This window comes from Anomalospiza imberbis, chromosome 8, assembly GCF_031753505.1.
Source record: "Anomalospiza imberbis isolate Cuckoo-Finch-1a 21T00152 chromosome 8, ASM3175350v1, whole genome shotgun sequence".
NCBI classification, from domain to species: domain Eukaryota; kingdom Metazoa; phylum Chordata; class Aves; order Passeriformes; family Viduidae; genus Anomalospiza; species Anomalospiza imberbis.
The window spans coordinates 32,761,208-32,779,963 of NC_089688.1; the positions used below are offsets into that span (position 1 = coordinate 32,761,208).

Sequence of the window (18,756 nt, forward strand, 5' to 3'; positions counted from 1 at the left end):
AATCAAACACCTCCTGAGTGGGGTCTTACCTCAGCATGTGAGGACTCTGTTTTTTTTTTTTGCTCATATGTATTATTTGAAGATAAAATTTTCCAGATTATAACATCTGATGTCCTGATGTTCTTCTTCAAATAAATGTGGTTCTTTATTGCATAATAACAGTATAAACCACTTTAGATAAAGGTAGAAATGGGTTTTACATGCATTCATATGGAATTAGATGAGCTTTTTAAGGTCCTTTCCAACCCAAAGCATCCTAGTATCAGCATTCCTGAGATTCCATTTCATCCTGAGAAAGGGAAGTGCTTCATAAGTCAAACACTCTTCCTGCTTGGCCTCACTTTTCCATCAGTGCCCAGTGTGACTGATGACCCCACACTCTGGAATTACTCCGTTTACAGGAACAGAACTGGGCGCAGGTTCCCTCTTGTTCCAGGTGTGGAGCCTCTGATGTGGAAGGAAATTCAGATCCCATCCTCAGACTTCACCTGAACTGTGCAGCAAACCAGGGTTTCTCTGTTGTTCCAGAAACCTCAGCACTGTGCTAACAACACAAATGACTTTCAGGAGGATTATAAATGAGTATATTGTGATTCAAATCTCCTGTGAAGCCCCCGGCATTAGCTGGAGGGAGCATTAGTGCTAAATAGGATTATTTTTCCCCTTCCAGAGATAAACAATTAAAGCATAAACCACATCCAGAACAGACAACTCCAACGCCATTATTAACTCTGATAAGCCAGTTTATTTCCCTGTTGAAAAATCCTTCATTACAGGAACAGAAACCAAAAGCTAATTTTTAAGACCCTGTTAGGGTAACAGGGAGCTACAGCTGACCTGAATTAGCCCCACACAGAGCAACTTCACTGCAAGAATGCTCCTGTTCCTCTAAGAATCTGCAATTAACATTTTTATACAAATATTTGAAAAGCAGAACAACAAGCAAACAAGTTTGCAAAAGAAAATACTTCACTGGAATATGGGGGTCTTTGCTACAAAAGAAGATGTGCAAGTAAAACTGATCACATGGAGAAATCCAACCTGAGCCGTGTGCTGGGGGACACCTGAGGTGAGGTCTGGGGCCGATTTCAGTATCTCAGTGTTCACAGCTGCTTTTCAAGGATAAAATATTCACAGTGCACACAGGAGGAAAGGAAAGAGCTGGATGCTTTAAGGATGCTGGACAGATTCCAGATTTCTTAAGATATTTAGGTGCAACCTTCTCACACCCGTCCCTGACCAGGACAGTGCTTCACAATCCCAAAAACCACGCCCTCGCAGGACAGCAGGTCTGCAGACGGGAAAGGCCCTCCTGGAGGAGCACGCTGACCTTGCTGGGCACTCACTGGGGCACAGAGCAGCTGCGTGGGTGCAGGGCTGTGTGGATGGCAGCAGCCAGGTCCTGGGCCGTGGGGCTCCCTGCAGTGCAGCTCGCGGCGATGCCAGCGCCTCGCAGGGCCTCTGCTGTGCTGGGGCCGATGGCAGCGAACTGCAGGGACAACATTGCCACTGTAAATGCTCAGGCACAGCACCAGCACTCAGCTCTGCGTCTCCCATCGGGCTGAAGATTTGCAGCATTAAAAGCCACCCATCAATGGAGCTACTTAGCAGTGACTCAGGGAAGATGAGTATTTATCTCACCATTACAAACACTGAAAGCTCCCAGTCCCACGGAACAGAGAAAAGTGAGAGGAATTTTAATCAGCTGCAGCCTGGTGCAAGCAACAGCTCCTCACACCATGGCATCACTAAGAGAAAATGAAGTCTACCCCAATGGAGATGGGGGAATTGGTTGGGGAAAACATTCCAGGTGAAAACAATTTCTTCTTTAAAATCCACCCAAGGCCAAGTTGGATGGGGTTAGAGAAACCTGGTGTAGTGGAAAGTGTCCCTGCCCATGGCAAGGAGGTGGAACAAGATGGGTTTTAAGGTCCCTTCCAACCCAACCCATTCTGGGATTCTATACTTCTATATAATAACACTTTTATTTGCTATAAACAGGTTTTCTTCAGAGAAATAAACACAAACCAAAGATAAAATCAAGGTTTATAGTGGCTTTAACAGCCTTTCCATCTCATTTGCCCACCCCAAATTTACTGCCTCTTGTGTTCCACCATTTGTAAGAGAAGATACCTTGATTTGGTTGATCAAATCCCCTGAAAGCTTCTGGATGTGCTGGAGGCAGAATTTGACACCCGATGGGCTGAAGAACACGACGCTCGCAGGGATCCCCTGGGCGAAATAAGCAGAGGTTGGCACAGCTCACTCCCTCCTCCAGCAGTGTGCCAGTGCCTTGGCACATGGTGACAGGACACAGGGAATGGCTTCCCAGTGCCAGAGGGAAGGGCTGGATGGGATATTGGGAATTAGGAATTGTTCCCTGGCAGGGTGGGCAGGCCCTGGCACAGGGTGCCCAGAGCAGCTGTGGCTGCCCCTGGATCCCTGGCAGTGCCCAAGGCCAGGCTGGACAGGGCTTGGAGCAGCCTGGGACAGTGGAAGGTGTCCCTGCCATGGCAGGGGTGGCACTGCATGAGCTTTAAGTTCTTTTCCCACCCAAACCATTCCATGATTCTGTAATTCTATGATGGAGGCTCCTAACATGGAAAAACCAGAGGGCCAATCTTGAAAAACGAAAAGCAATGATTACTTTTACACAAACTATGTAGAGCAGATTACTCCTGGATTCTGATTCGTGATACACAGCAAAGATGCCAGTGATATTTCAGTTACACTACTTCAAAAAATGGAACGTTCTGGGAGGCAGTCACCTGCCTCAGAAAATCCCAAACTACATCAGTGTCCAGTACCTGCTGGGAGAAGTAACTGCTCAAAGACTCCTGCAGATCAGGGTGTTGGGCTGTTTGATAAACAGTGAGGCTTTCCAGGGGTATGCCTGCAATCAGGATATGCAGCCACAATTAATTCACTCATTAACTTCTATGATTTCAGTTCAGCACTCACAATATCCTAACTGCACTTAAGTGCAACTATTTTAGGCTAAAAAAAAAAAAAACACATAGAAGTTCTGTGAAGGATTTGCAGGTCCCAGAGCTGTGGGCAGCCATCCAAGCCCCCACTGTTTCCTCCTGTCCTCTCCTCAGCAAGTTCCACTTTTACTCCTTCCAATTTGGTTCACAAGCTTTAGATACAACTTTTCTCATCACTGACTAATTAAAATGGGTCTCCAGGGGAAGTTCAACCTTTTTCTCTAAGCACTGTAGGAAGTACTTCTCTTTTCAGGGCTCCACAAGGAAATAGGAGAGCTGAGGAATTGGGTTTCTCTCCTGTAAACACACAAACAAGAACTTTAATTAACTCAGGCCTTTAATAAAGAGTAAATGTGATTTAATACATTTTAAAGGTATCAAATGCTGATTTATCAAATGCCTCACCACAGACACAGCTCTGAGGTAACTGAAAGCATCTGCAGCCCCAATTCACAGGGCAGGCTACTTAGCAGGAACATTAAAAATATTCCATAACTAGAATATTAATATTGGCTAAAAAGATAACTTCCTTTGTAGAAGGGCAAGGGGAATAGAAATGCACTTTATCTCCTCCTCAGCACAACCTGCCTCAATTTGATATTTAAAATCTGTCCCACTCAATAAATGACAGAGCTCTCTATAAAAGAATATTCAGGCAGACAAAGAAAAGGACAATACTGTGCTGAAAAGTTTTGGTCTATCTGCAATTCCATTTTCTTAATTCCCCAAGGAAAAGGGATTCTAGTTGCACTGCTGGGGTGAGAGTGGATAGCCTCACTTGCTTTTGTCAAATGAGGAATTTAACAGCAAACTTGCTTTGCACAGCTTTTGCCTTTTCTCTATAAATAAGAAACACAGAAAATTTCAAGATTAAATTCTACACGGATTGCTACAGCTTTGGATTCAGCTTTCCAAAAAATGAAATTATTTCATTACTAATTCAGATTTGTTAATACATTTTAAAGAGACAATTACTAGAGAAGAAATGCTTTTAAGTGCTGGAAGGAGATTGTTGGACTATGCAAGCAGACATTCTTCAGGGATTAAAAAAAAAAAGGGCAGCAGAGTGAAAATCAAATGGAAAGACCCTTGTAGGAGCCAACCCAGACACAGCTGAGTGTTCTGACTGCACACTGAGGTTTTATTAGAAACCAGATATTCTTAAATTAAAATTAAAAATTAGAGGAAGAATGAACTTGGCTCAGTATGTAAAAAAGATTTGAAAATGAAATAAAATTGGAATGTTCCAGCATCAATTCTCCTGCAAGTCATGCCAGTTATTTGAAATGTCAGTGTGATACCTGTAAACAAACACAAATTCTTTTGGCTCAGAAAAATTCCTTGGTAGGCCTGAAGAACACAATAAGGACTGGGATCTCCTGCTTCTGTAGCCAAATATTTGCCTTGAGAAGAGTAAAGCCAGACTGTCTTGGGGTAAATTCCTTTATTTCCCAATCCCTTAAATTGAATTGGGTACACAAAAGGTGACAACAAAAAAAATCCCATTATTTCAGCTTTTGTTTTTATTCTGGCAATAACCCCTCACAATACAAGAAATGCAGAGTTTTCTTTTCATTTACTTATTCATGCACAAACAAAAATGAATTTATACATAACAGGGAACATGAGATAATTTAATCAGTACTTCCAAGGTTGTTATAAAGAACTTGATCAGCTGAGAGCATGTAAACATACACAGCCCAATAAATCCTGGAGGGTATTTCTGTGTCTCAGCAACAAACAGTGAACAGTGACTGAAATTCACTGCTTGGTTAATTTTTTCACCTCCATACAAAACAATAAACAGGTATTTCTCTTGTCTTTCTGCTCAAAAAAATCCCTGGCAAACATTAATTCATTGCCAAATGTAGATTTTCCAGCACTAAAAATCAGCTGAAACCTTTCTTTGCTTTAGTGCATTCGCTATTAGAAGAGAAGAGATGGGTCATTCTTCACTCATGACATATTCGTGTTGTATTTTTAATTTTCAGAATTTATTATTTGATCTTGTGTTGGCAACTCTCATTTTTATCATTAAATATTCTCTAGAGCTGAAGTATTTTATTTGCTAGTGAATTAGAGAGCACTGTGCCCAGCAAAAACAATCTTTTCCAGCTCTCATCCCATTTTTCTTTTCCCTATAAATCTCTGCGACTGGGCAGACTTTGCTCAGCAGTGCTCTCACATCCGTACAAAAACTCTTTTTCCACTGCTTCTACTCAAAAATAAACAGTCCCTAAGTCTAAAAATCTTCCTCATTGCTACTGGAAATGTTAACCAATTAGAGTAAAAACACAGTAAGTCAGCAAATAGACTTTTAAAATTCCCCAATAATCTGATAATAGGTTGAGAAGCATTACAGATTTAACCATAACAAAATGGTTAATTCAACCATTAACAAAAGCTAAACAAAACTTAAAGCATCACTTTAATTTCTTCAAAACCACTCAGCTTTGGTGCTGAAAACCAGATCCCTCTGAAGCCACAGGGTAATTTTGGTTAAAGACACCAGCATTTAAATCTTCTGATTTAGCAGCAATTTTCAATCATTACAGCTCTGCTCTTCTAGTAAAAATAAACTTTCTCCTGCTGGTATTTATTAATTATCTAGAGGGTGTAAGATTACATGTAAATTAATACCTTGTACATGTATTTTGAAGTATTGCTGCCTCACTGTGCACTTGATTGTACCTCAAGGAAATTCTGAAATGGTGGAAGGGACATTGCCTTAATTTAACTCCAACATTTCAGCCACTTGAACTTACTTGAACAAATATATTCAGCTAATTTCTCAGCATTTCCAGCCTTTTCTCCTTGTGGAACAAGACCAATTTCTTCCACTAGAACCAAAAGCAGCAAAGAAAGAACCACAGAAAACAAAGAGAACAATTCAGATTTCCTGTCACAGAACCCTGGGATGGAAAGGGAGGCACACAAATAATTTGTGCACAGTCTCAACCAGGTTAGAATCCCTTTCATCCAATTTCATTTCCAAAGGCAATAACAAAACCACATTCAAATTAAGAAAAAAGGGTTTTTTTTTCCCCTGTTTTGACCCAATTTTTCAAACAGTGACCATCACATTACAACAAAAGTAGCAGAAATCCAGATGCTGGATTAGATCCATGGATATCCTTGGCTGGAGCATGGATAATTCTAATGTATATAAAAAAAATTTAAATTTGTTCTTCCAAATTAACCAGTTTAAAACTTAAATTTCTTCCTCAGCACCCTTGAACAGCAGCTCCTCCCCTACAAATTGTACTTACAAGCCAGATTTAGCCAATTTTTCTTTTTTTAAACCCCAGCTTACCTAAAGAAGCTGTAGCTTTTCCTACCACATATGTTGGTTTGATATTCCACATTTGTTTAAGAGAATTTGACCAGGCTGAAAAACATTAAATTATACTAAATTAAATTAAATTTAAGCACATGGCAACAGAATGTGAATGCTAAATGACTATTTGGACTTCTGTTTAATCCACAAATACAGCAAAATGATAATAATAACTAAAACTCCGCTACACATTCAGCAAATCTGGATGTCCAAATCCTAAAGGATAAAAAATAGATACACCGAGTTTTTTACTGTCTTGTTTTAACCAGAGCAGCACAGGACACTGAGTTTTTTCTGGGACTACTGAGGGTGAAAAAAAAAGTACAAACTACAACAGCAAAAATAAAATCAGAAGTAAAACCAGAAGGATTTATTGCTTTTGGGAGGAACTCAAACAGGAACTAGAGACTCATTTTTATTATTAAAATATTTCTTTTCCAAAAGTCCTAATCAAGATTAGGGATGAAATGTAGAGATTGCTTTTGACCTAAAATCTTCATAGATTGTCCTCTGCTGCTGCAAATGCTACAATCAGCTGAGGGTCTCAGTGCATTTACTGCTTACTCAAGGGTGTAGCCTTACTCACAGGACATTGATTTGTCCACAGCCCAAAAATGGAGCAGATAAAGTAGAAACTCCATGCCAGAATCACCCAACATAAGAATCTGGAAGAGTTTACAAGGATTTGACATTTCATTGTGATGGGTATTTCTATTTAGCAGGATTCTTCTCACTCCTCATCTCTTGGCTTTGATGCATCGGCACTTCTTCACCATTTTTTAGCTAATAATTAATTCACTTGAGAAATTTCTTGTTCAAGACAGAGAACTCCCTTTTTCTGCAGCATTTCAGATGAATTGTACAGGCACAGAAGTGATGGCCAGTTTTTATGAGATGAGCTTCTCTTTAAGGGAGGAAAGGAGTCAGCAAGCAAACCAGGCACTGCAGCAAAATATTCCTTCTGCATGAGAGAACCAGAGCTGGCAAAGCTCTCACTAATTAGTAATTTGCACCAAAAGCTCCTTTCCTTCATTTTTAAGTGTGGAAAACACAACCCTTAAAAGCTCAATGTAGCATGAGCCCTTTACGATGCTAAAGCAACTATGAATTTCAGTTTTTTTTTAAAAAATCATGCTCCAAATATCTACTGGTGGGTGAAATAAAATTTATTAAAATCCAAACTTCACAAGATGCTGGAAGAAAAAGACCAAGGAATATCAATATGTACTTACCTTCTTTTTTACTCTTCTCTTTTAAACATATCTTGATGGCTTCTAATGCTCTTGGGCTGGTAAAAACTAGGCCTCCATAGCACTCTGGATGGGAAAGCTATTTAGAAACAGTAAATTTAAGAAGTAAAAAAAAAAAATTAATTACAAATTAATTTTAAAAATCAGTTGATCAATTATTTATAACCTTGTGACAAACAGAACAGCTTCAGTCACTGCCTGAAATGCCCCAACACTCGTGACAGCTCACAACTTAAACGTGAATTCCGTCAGAACAATTTAATTCTTTAACAAGCAAGGGCAAGGTCCTTGATGCTGTACATGAAATTTTACTGCACAAAGCTGGTTTGTGGCAACACAAAAAGAGGTACCACACAGAGAATGATTAAATGGGATCTTGGCAACCGAATCCTGTTGGAAATAAGACAGTTGAAAGAATTTCAAACTTACCTTCTCAAATAAGCTGTCAAGAGAGGTGAATTCAAATGACAAAACTGGGATCAATGTTGCTTCCAAGCTGTATGATCCTAATTCCTATCAAGAAAAGGTTTGCAGCTCTTGAAATAAACTCCAAACAGCATTTTTGCTTTTTCAAAGAGCTAAGTTAGCACAAGAATTTCTCTTTGCTAAAGCAAAATAAAAAGGCCTTTTATTTCCTTTCCCTGGTAAATCTAGTTTGGATTTGTTAATTATTTATTATTACAAGATTTTATTAAACAAACAGCTGTGGGACTGTGACCTTCTGAGGTACAGGAGACACCAGCACGTAACTCTGAAATCCCCAGTTGTCCACCCAGTCGTGCAAATATCCCTGTACATCTCTGTAATTCTGTCAATAGGTTTCTTCTAAAGAAATAATCCTCCTTTATCAGGAATTCTTACTCGTATGAGTGAGATTTACTCACATGACCAAGGGCAGTAGCAGAAGGGACCCCAGCAACAGGTAACCTCTATTTCACATCACACTCCCAGTAAAAATACAAGGAATTTCTGTAATCTTTATTCTGTCCATATAAACATAATCAATATTAATTAATTCAAATGAAGCTGGTTTAATAATATAAGTACTTTGCTGAGAGCTCTACAATGAATTCAGTACAAATGTCCCATAATTAATACCATTTTTATGCAGGAAGGGCTATTTTCTAAGCTACTTTTTCTCTCAGCATAATTTCAGGCATGCACTCTTAATTTTAAGCCCCTTGAAACAGTTGGATTTGCATTTAATAAAGAAGTAATACATTTTTTTAGTTTTCTTAACATTTACTCACTTTAATATATGGATCTGGTCCTGAATCTTTGTCTTTGGGATCCTTCAGCAGCAGAACCTTCATTGTTCACCAAGGAAGCACAGCAGAACCCTGAAATACAAGAACGGAATTTATCTTAATTAGATCTAGAGGGCTTTTTGAGTGGAAAATGACTTGACCAGCTCCAAGAACTGAGTTGCTACCAGTTGTACTGCTCCTTACACAGTGAGTAAGCAGTTATTGTGCATTCTCCAGGCAGGAACACCCACCCTGATAAGGGCAGAAAATAATATATGCTGCCTTTAGATAACACTGCTCAAGGAAGAGGCTCTAGTGAAATTCATCAAGGGGAACACATTTTAAAGAATATTTTGTAAAAGCTGTAACAGGCCCTGCAACGCCAGCACGTTCTGCAATTGAATCAGCTCCTATCTACAAAAATATTATTTATTCTATTAATGTCCATGCTAGCTTGCCCTAGTTTGTTGTTATGCAAAGATATTGATTTTATTTAATATATGTGTGCCTATATGCACACGTTTGTACATCTATAATAATATAGCTAACATTCAGATGCATTCTCTGATAGTCTAGGAAACAAGGCAGGACTCAACACATCTATTCTGCCATAAAAATGGAAGATGATACTTCTCAGTTCCTGACAAGCTTTGGTGCTAAACTCAAAGTTACAAAACATAAACAAATACACAAATAATACAAACAGAAATCCACTCTCTAAGTGCGTATTTACCCCAATTACCAGTGTGGTATTTTCCTGACAGGTCACACACATAGGAAAATTCATTTTCCTCTAAATTCCTTCCCTGGGTATCAGTATTCAAATGTTGGCAATGACCTAATTGCTCCCAGAGCAAACACAGCTTTGGAAAACAAAAGAAAAACCAAAAACATAAAACCAACCAAACAAAAAAACCCAACCAAACAAAAAACCCCAAACCAAAACAAAATAAAAAACCCCACAGACGTGTTTGATGCTTGAAAGGGAACATGAAAATCTGAGCCTGCTTGAAGCACATTTCTAAAGCTGGAATTACATCCCAAGGCTCCTGGCCTTGCATTTCTTCTGGCTGGCAGCAGTGAGTGCCCAATGCTCTTCCTTCCATGGCCTCATTAACACCGCAATTCTTCATTAATTAGACACAAAGCGTCAAATGGAGCCCGTTCCATACCATGAGGCTTGATCATCAACGAGCATTTCTTCAGTGCTTGGGACATTTCAAGGCGTTTTCCCGACTGGCATGTTTGATAAAGACCAGGATCCCGTTGTGCTTACTGTGCTCTCCCTGTCACCCTTCCCTGCGGCCTGTCCGGAATTACCCAGGGAACCTGCTTCAGGGGAAGCCGGGACACAACCAGCAGCCTGACCCCTGTGTTAACTGGCACTTTTTACTAACGCTGGTTTTTACTTACAGTAATTTTTGCTAAAGCCGGAGATGCTCAGGACACGCTGTTCCTTTTAAGGCACAGAACCCCAGGATCCCGGAGGCTGGAAAAGCCCTCCAGGACCATCGAGCCCGGGCTGGGCCCGATCCCCTCCGTGCCCCCAGCCCTGAGCGCCACGTCCGGGCCTTCCTGCAGCGATGGGGACCCCAGAGCAGCCCGACTTAACTCCGGACTACCGCTCCCATGGCGGGGTTCCCTTCGGGAGGAAGTGACACCACCGCGCCAAGAGGAAATCCGGCTCGGCGGTGCGGGACGCGCCTCCCCCTCCAGCCTCCGCGGCCGCCCGGGCCCGTCCGCGCTCGCCGGGCGCTGCCCGCCGCTCTCTGTCGCGACATTCGGCGACACTCGGCGACATCCCGCGACCACTCGGCCCAGCCGTGCCATGGCCACGCCGGCCAAGCGCCGGGCGCGGGGCCCCGCCGGGGAACAGGGCTCCCACAGCGGCTCCGGCAGCTCCGAGGGCTCCCACAGCGGCTCCGAGGGCTCGGGGTGCTCGGACTCGGACGAGCCCATGGCTGAGGTGAGCGGGACACGGCTCCTGCACGTGTGGGACTGTCAGGGGCTGTTCGGGAAGGGCTTGGGAAGGGATTATTGTCAGGGCATGTTCGGGATAGACTTGGGAAGGGACTGTCGGGATGTTCGGGAAGGGATTATTGTCAGGGGATGTTCGGGATGGATTTGGGAAGGGACTGTCGGGATGTTCGAGAAGGGATTATTGTCAGGGGATGTTCGGGAAGGGACTGTCGGGGGATGTTCGGGAAGGGACTGTCGGGGGATGTTCGGGAAGGGATTATTATCGGGGGATGTTCGGGAAGGGATTATTGTCAGGGGATGTTCGGGAAGGGACTGTCGGGGGATGTTCGGGAAGGGACTGTCGGGATGTTCGAGAAGGGATTATTTATCAGGGGATGTTCGGGAAGGGATTATTGTCAGGGCATGTTCGGGAAGGGCTTTGGAAGGGCTCGTGTCCCTGTGGGCCGGCGTGGCATCCCGGGTTTGGGTTTAGATTACGCCGCAGGCCGGCGGTCCGAAGCGTGTTCGCTGCGTTGCTGTTGAAAGTTTTAATTTTTTAAACTGTTTTCCAAGCCTCCCCGAGGCTTTTTCCCCGAGGCCTCAGCTGTACAGCCCCCCGGCCCTTGGTGTGCCCGCTCAGGCGTGGGGCTGGAGGCTCGGAAAGGTGCTGTCAGCACAGAGGATTAGTTCTTTTATTATATTCTGCTATGTTTTATTATTATTATATTCGTTTGCTTAATTTTGGTATAGAATCCCAGAATAGTTTGGTTTGGAAAGGGCCTTAAAGCCCATCCAGTTCCACCCCCTGCCATGGCAGGGACACCTTCCACTACCCCAGGGTTTTCCCAGCCCCATCCAGCCTGGCCCTGGACCCTTGCAGGGATCCAGGGGCAGCCTGTGGCAGAGTCTCTGGAATTTTACTGCCTCCCAGGGAATTGTGTGCCTGTTTTCTACATTGCAAACAGGTCCTTAACAGTGTTCTTCCAGTGAACAGCAAAGGCCATGACCTCAGTGTGGGATTGGAGAGAGTTATGAGGCTGAATGGTGGCAAAAGTAAGGCTGAGTTGTTGAGGTTACTCAGGAGGTGTAATTGAAACTGGCAGGTAAAAGGCAAAATAACTTTGGATGGTCTTGAACAGTGGGAATAGGTGGGCAGAGTAACCTCAGCAGGTGTGATTTTTAATTTTGAATACCAGTAGGAATGTTGGTAGACACACAGCATTTGTTCTGGAAGGAGATGCAGCAGTTCCCATTGTGGCTGCTGCAGTGCTGGGGTCTCATCATTTGCAGAGTTCCACTGTGGGGGTAATGATGCCAGGAGGATTTGGGGAAATAGCAGAAGTGTGGGTTTGGGTGTAATTATTTAAATGTCTGCAGCAATCTTCACCTTTAGCTAAGGTGTTACACCCCATTCCTGAAGTTGCCAGGGTTTAACTGCCTGGCTCAAAACCTCTCTCCAGGAAGAGTCTGTGGCTATAACAGCTGTAATTGTGTGAACCAGATGGCAGGAGCAAAGCATTTAAGGTTTGTTCATGACACAATTGATGGGTCAATTTTGAAAAGTTAATTTCACAGGTGTTCTCTAAAGGTCACAGTAGAAATTATAACAATTGCTGAGACAACTGCAAGCTGGAAATAAGTTCTGTTTCTGCTGTTTGCCATTACTTGTCTTCAAGTTTCTTACAGTTTAGCTTTGTTCTGATGTAACTTCTTGACAAGTGTGTGTGATATTCTCTGTTTTACTGCACAGGAAGTGAATATTGAATTTGAAGCACATTCCATATCAGACAATGACTATAATGGGATAAAGAAGTTACTACAGCAGGTACTGTGGCTACTTGTCAGCTTGGTTGATATGTCCATTGATAAATAATATCTAAGGAGTTGTGCAAAGGCATCAGTTCACATTCTCTGTATTGATTTGTAGCTTTTATATATTACTTTGTTTCCTTTTATTAGATAATCCCGGAAAAGTTTGGGAGGGAAGGGACCTTAAAGCCCATCCAGTGCCACTCCCTGCCATGGCCAGGGACACCTTCCATTATCCCAGATTGCTCCAAGCTCCATCCAGGCTGCCCTTGGACACTTCCAGGGATGGAACAGCCACAGTTTCCAGATCATGCCAGACTCAAGGGTACCAGTGTGGAAATATCAGCATGTGGAAGGTGCAGGAGCAAGCACCTCCAGCAGCTGATTGTTAGTTTTTGCAGTATCATAATGAAGGAAGATAAATAAAAATCTCACTTTATTTTCTGCCAAGTGGTCTGTGAGATACCCTCAGTGTCTGATTTACTTGTTTAATTGTTGTTAAATACTTGTTTTTTTATACTTGTTTAAAATACTTTAATACTTGTATCCTGTCTTCCAGTTGTTTCTAAAAGCTCCTGTTAACACTGCTGAATTGACTGATATATTAATACAACAGAACCATATTGGGAGTATTATCAAGGTGAGACAGATATTATATTTGTAATTGAAGTATAATGCTTTCTTTGTTGAAATGACATTATTTCTGCATTTCAGAAGGGGATCCTATCTGTGTTATTTGTGTGCTTTCTTGCTCTTTCTGCTTTAAGAATAATTTTTCTATGGGAACTGAAATTTTCCATGCCTACTTTCAGGCAAAGAATTTGATATATTGTTATTGCTGGTTTCTTTTTACATATGTAAAGCTTTTCCCTCCCTGAATTTCAGTGTAGTAATGCTGAAAATGCAATGGAGAGGTTTGTTGCCATCTCCATAAGAAACAGGAGCTTGTGACTTTCCTACAAAGACACAGCTCTTTATCTCCCTCCCTGTCAAAGCTTTGTTGCTCTGTGGTTGTCAAGGCATTCCAGGTTTACATCCCTATGTTAGAAACTGGAGGAAATTGGCTTTGTTTAAGATATTGCCATCCCTTAGGCTGAGATGTTGCTTATTAAATGTGAGCTATCAACCTTTAGTGCCTTTCAGAGGACTCTGCTGTAGGAGATGCATGACCTGGCCCTCTCTAAAGCCAGCTTTGAGCACACTGAGACGTTCAGTAATGCAGCAGAATTTGCAGTGTGTATTTGTACAGATTTTCTTGATGGTTTTCATCTGCTGATATCACCTGGAAAGAAGAACATCTTTTGCTACAGAGTGGGAATAGAATGTCAGTATGAGTTATTGCTTTTCCTTTCATTCAACAGCAAGCAGAAGTGCAGGAAGACAGTTCTGATGATGAAGAAGATGATGATGAAGTATTTGGTTTTATAAGCTGCTTGAACTTAACAGAAAGGAAGGTTGGTACTCCTCAGTAACATCTGGTTATAAATATTAGCATCAGTAATAAATGAGACTGCATCCTTTGTAACAAGCCTGGACAGCTGGACCAGGATTTGGAATTCCACTGTGGAGGACTGGGGTTATAAAACTTGAAGTGGCTTAGCTTTTTTTGAGTGCAGTAACTTGCTGAGGGTCAAATGTGAAGCAAAGAATGGAACAGAGAGTTAAAACTGGGCCTAGTAATTCCAGTGTAAATGAGCTGTCAGTCTCTTGTATTTCTTCCTTTTGATCTTCTGCAGTTTGGAGTTTTGCTGTGGTGTTGCAGTTCTTTGTTCCCATCACTTCACAACCTTTGTTTGTCCTCAGCTTTAGGGCTGAAGGATCAGCTTTTTTGCTGATTTCAAGGCAATTGTGCAGTGCTTTAGAGGCTGCTGAGGGAAATTGCCACCAGGCCTGTAGGAAGTTCCCTCGAAGTTGACATTCAAGGTTTTCTTGTGTAAACAGTTGATGGATCAGGTAAAGAGAATGCACCTTTTGCTTGCAGGGCACCCAGTGTGCTGAGCAAATCAAAGAGCTGCTTCTGAGTCGCTGTGAGCAGAGCTGTGAGCAGCGGGTGGTGGAACAGCTGAGTAAACTCCTCAACGACAGCACAAAGCCTGTGGGGCTCATCCTGAGTGAAAGGTTCATCAATGTCCCTCCACAGATTGCTCTGCCCATGCACCAGCAGCTCCAGTAAGTTTGTTTATATCTTTTTTTCCTTGCATGATGCTGAATGGTATTTTTCATCATATTTTTCAGAATTCTCATGTATATAGAGCTGTGTTAAGACAGTTGATGCTATAGATATGAGTAAAGCATGAACAAAAAAAAAACACTAATATATGGTCTTTAGTTAATTTTTAAAATATTTTTATATCTTTATAAAGGTACAAAACTTCCTCAGATTCTATATAGGATATAATTTGAGAACGTGTGCTGTTCTACAGAAATAGCTGTGTGTATGTTGCAGTTTATCCTTGTATTGCAGATTATTTTCACACTGATCTAGGAAAACTTAAAAATGAGAACTCTTTTAGCAGCTTGGGTGTTTCTGTGTTAATGTCTGGCTCAGGAATGGGAGATTTGGACTGAGGGAACGGATTAAAAGGTGAATTAGTTTTGACCCATGTAAATATGCAGTGTTTTGATTAGTTTCAAGTAATGAAAAAGCAGGTGAAATGCTGGTTGATCTCTGCTAATTCATGGATTATATCAAAAGCTGGGTGAATGTAAATAAATTAATCCACTGAAACACAGCATTACATTATTTTAGTGCCATGCTGAGAACTGGGAACAAGTTTGGTTGGATAAGGAACCAGTGACAGAATGGAGATCATCTCTTTTTCTTCTTTCATTTTTGCCTTCTTTCCTCTCATGTGAGATGAGATTAGAAGTCAATTGAGGTCACCACAAATACAGCACTTGTCACAGCTCAAATTCAGATCTCAGCCTCTTTGTCTTAAAGGTTTTGGAGTGGCAACATGTTGAACACAAGGGTGAGCAAGAGTATTTTCTGATTTTTCAGTTACAGTTCCTCAAGGAAGTGATAATATGATGTGTTTTTAAGGAGAGTTGCACTTAAATCATTGCACAGACACTGCCATTAACAGGATTCTGGGAAAAAAAGGGTTATCCTGTCAGCTGAGGAAAAACATCCATATTTTTATAGTTTAAAGTACAAATAGTACCTTTAAGTACCAGGAATGCATCTGCAAAATTGATTTTCTAAGGTAGTCATAAAAGAATAGGCTGCAATTTGAATATCCTTTAATACCACTACATTATAAGGTTGGTTGATATGCTTGTTTAGGATTTAAGTTGTGTAAACATTCATTACTCTTTAGGAAGGAGCTGACTGAGGCACAGAGAACAAACAAACCCTGTGGAAAGTGCCACTATTACCTCCTTATCAGCAAGACCTTTACAGAAGCCACAAAGAGCAATTCTAAGAGGAAGGAAGGGAGGAATCAGCCAAAGGAGGAATTAATGTTTGCAAATGCAGAGGAGGAATTCTTTCATGAGGTAACATGAATATTTAATTTAAAATGCTTCTTTTTCTTTACATATCATCAACAAGAGATGTTTCACCTCAAATTCAAGGGGAGCTTTTATCAAGATGATCACAAATCTTTTGAAATTAAATCCAGGGTGTTTTGGAGTAGTGTTGAGAGAGAAGCTATCAAGCTCTTTTTGTGTATGGATTTATCTGTTCCCTCCTGGGTACCTGTTACTTGCAAAAAATGCTTGGAATAAAAACTTCAGGAGATCCTAAGAGAGGTAGGTCTTGCTTCCCTTTTCTGCGTCTGTTCTACTCAGGGCAAGTATATTAATAAAAAGTGGTGAAACACTGAGATGAAAATACTACTTCCAATTTCCTAAGGCAACGTGGCCACACAATTCTGCTGGTCCCAAGCCAGATCAGGTCAGGGGGAAATGCAGGAAATTAAATTTAAGATGTGCTTTTTTTGGTTTTTTTTGGGTTGGTTTTTTTGTTTTGTTTGTTTTTTGGGTTTTTTTTTTTTTTTTTTGTTCCCAAAGCTTTAAAACCACTATTCTACAATATCATTACTTTGTCAAGAGGCTGTTATTTTTCATTTCTGGCAGTGCCTGCAGGGCAAAGGACTTGCACATGCATGGGGTGGTTAATGGCAAAGGTTCCTGGGTGTAATCATTCTGACAGAGGCTGTGATAGGGTTGTAATTTTATTTTTTGGAAATGAGAGAAATGTAAGTGGGGGAATTCACTGGAAGCTGTAGGGAATTGTGTTGTAGCCTCTGTGCAGTAGCAGGTTGTGGATTTTGTCTTTGTGTTCCTGCCACAGCAGCTGAAACAGCTGAAGCTGAACTGTGTGTAAAATGTTATTGAAAAGCTGCTGGGGAGAAGCCTGTGAAGCTCGTGTGTCCATGGGTGTTCTGTTGTAGAAGGCCCATTTTGTATTTATTTATTTATTTCAGCTTTGTTATTTATTAAAGGCTAATTGTGTGCTTTCATCTAAACTCAGTAATTCTCAGCTCAAAAGGATAGACTCAAACTGAGCATGTTTTTAACAGTCTTTCCAGTGTTTAAAAAAAATCCGTTTTAAACATTATGTAGGGTATTTAATTCAATGTCTCTCTGTACTTAGTAATGTGTGTGTGTTAAATTAGTGCTGAGTGTCTGTCCTCCCTGATCACACATAATGTTAATTAGATTGCCATAAAATAGCATTAAATGTGGTGAGGCACTTGAAGCTCAAGTGCTCCAAATTTCGAACTGAGAGAAGCCTTTTTCCTGCACTTGGCACTGCCCTGGGCTTCATTCTGTTCCTTAAAGTTATAACCAGAAAATCTATTATCACCAGACTTGGAATTGATTAAAGGAGCTCAAATTGTTCTTGAGCAAAGCCCCACTCAGTTAGTGTGGTAATTCAGCCAAAATGAGATTTAAAGCCCTGATAGATTGTTAGTGGAAAGCAAGCCTAAAAGGAGAGTGGATCCTAGTTTTCCTCCAAAGGGAAGGAATCAGGTACTTTTTTCGACTTGATGGTTCAGCTCAGAGTTCTTCATCTGACTTGTGTGAGAACTGGAAACGTTCATTAGGTTATTTTTCTGATCCATCAGGAATTTTGTCTTGGGTGGCTGATGAAAAGAGATTTTCTGTATGGGATGCCTGAAAAGAAAACAATGCACATTCTAGACACCTGCCTCTTTGGAGAAGGATAAATAGATCTTCCAGTTGCTTCAGCCATCTGGAACCTTTCCAAGAGCTCTCTGAAATTCTCCTCAGGATTCATTTGGTGCCCATCCCCTTAATGTTTGGTTTCTACTCATATTCTTACAGATTTGTTAATTTTTAGGACTCTGGGCAGTTTTAAGAGTAGGCCCTGAAAGCGGCAGAGCCTCAGAACATTGATTTTTATTTTTTTTTGCCCTCCCTCCTAGGTTGTTTCTCTCATCCCAAACAATAATGGTAGCAATCATTATAGGATTTAACACGAAAGATGTAAATTCTGTGAAAATGTGTGTTTAAAATACTTCAAATAGTGGATTTTTTGGTTGTTCTTTTTGGTGGACACTTCAAGAGGGAAAAAAACTTCTTAATAAGCATGGGCATAATAGATTCATTATTTTCACTTTGTTTAGATGATGTATTATCTTCATGCTAATTAAACATTTTAATCTGAATGCTTTTATTTCTTTTGTTTAGAAAGCCCTTCTGAAATTCAACTACTCTGTGCAAGAGGAAAGTGACACCTGTCTGGGTGGCAGATGGTCCTTTGATGATGTCCCCATGAAGCCTCTGAGGACAGTTATTGTGGTTCCAGCTGATGGAATCCACGGAATTATGGATAAACTCAAAGATTATCTCTCACTCTGAGCTTCCCTACAAACAGCAGGTTTTTATAGAGCAGCCACGCAGGACTGTGACCTCACACTATTTGCAGAACTGCTGTTGAGTCAACGGTTTTGTACAACTAAAAATATGCACCAAATGAATATTTTTAAATGCTGCGTCTTATTTTACTTTGCTGTCATCATGAAGCAGTCAATAAAAACCCAGTGTCAAAAGAAAACCTGAATATCTGTTCAATGTGTTTTTAACCAAAGCTAAATCACATGGTTTGGCTTCAAAATAATGCATGCAACTCCTTTTGTTGAGAAAAGTGCCTTTTTGTGTTTCTTCTGTTAAATGTATTTATGTCAAAAGTTTGA

The 18,756-nt window shown here is 41.0% G+C and overlaps 2 protein-coding genes across 3 annotated transcripts; one reads left to right on the top strand and one right to left on the bottom strand.

Annotated features, from left to right (window-relative positions):
• Positions 1–469: 469 nt before the first annotated feature.
• On the bottom strand, positions 470–8,914 carry UROS (uroporphyrinogen III synthase). 2 transcript variants are annotated; one of them, XM_068198325.1, is made up of 9 exons: positions 8,825–8,914; positions 8,004–8,087; positions 7,557–7,653; positions 6,301–6,375; positions 5,753–5,827; positions 3,201–3,284; positions 2,808–2,893; positions 2,134–2,232; positions 470–493 (listed from the first exon to the last, which is right to left on the bottom strand). In XM_068198325.1, the coding sequence occupies exons 1-9, from the start codon at positions 8,885–8,887 to the stop codon at positions 485–487; spliced, it is 672 nt and encodes a 223-aa protein (XP_068054426.1). In that variant the 5' UTR covers positions 8,888–8,914; the 3' UTR covers positions 470–484. The 2 variants fall into 2 exon arrangements, with proteins under 2 accessions (XP_068054426.1, XP_068054425.1); XM_068198324.1 differs by lacking the exon at positions 470–493 and adding an exon at positions 723–1,489.
• Positions 8,915–10,513: 1,599 nt separating this feature from the next.
• Positions 10,514–18,617, top strand: BCCIP (BRCA2 and CDKN1A interacting protein). The gene is made up of 7 exons (XM_068198323.1): positions 10,514–10,787; positions 12,531–12,605; positions 13,149–13,229; positions 13,951–14,043; positions 14,571–14,758; positions 15,910–16,087; positions 18,251–18,617. The coding sequence occupies exons 1-7, from the start codon at positions 10,650–10,652 to the stop codon at positions 18,419–18,421; spliced, it is 924 nt and encodes a 307-aa protein (XP_068054424.1). The 5' UTR covers positions 10,514–10,649; the 3' UTR covers positions 18,422–18,617.
• The last annotated feature ends 139 nt before the right edge of the window (positions 18,618–18,756 follow it).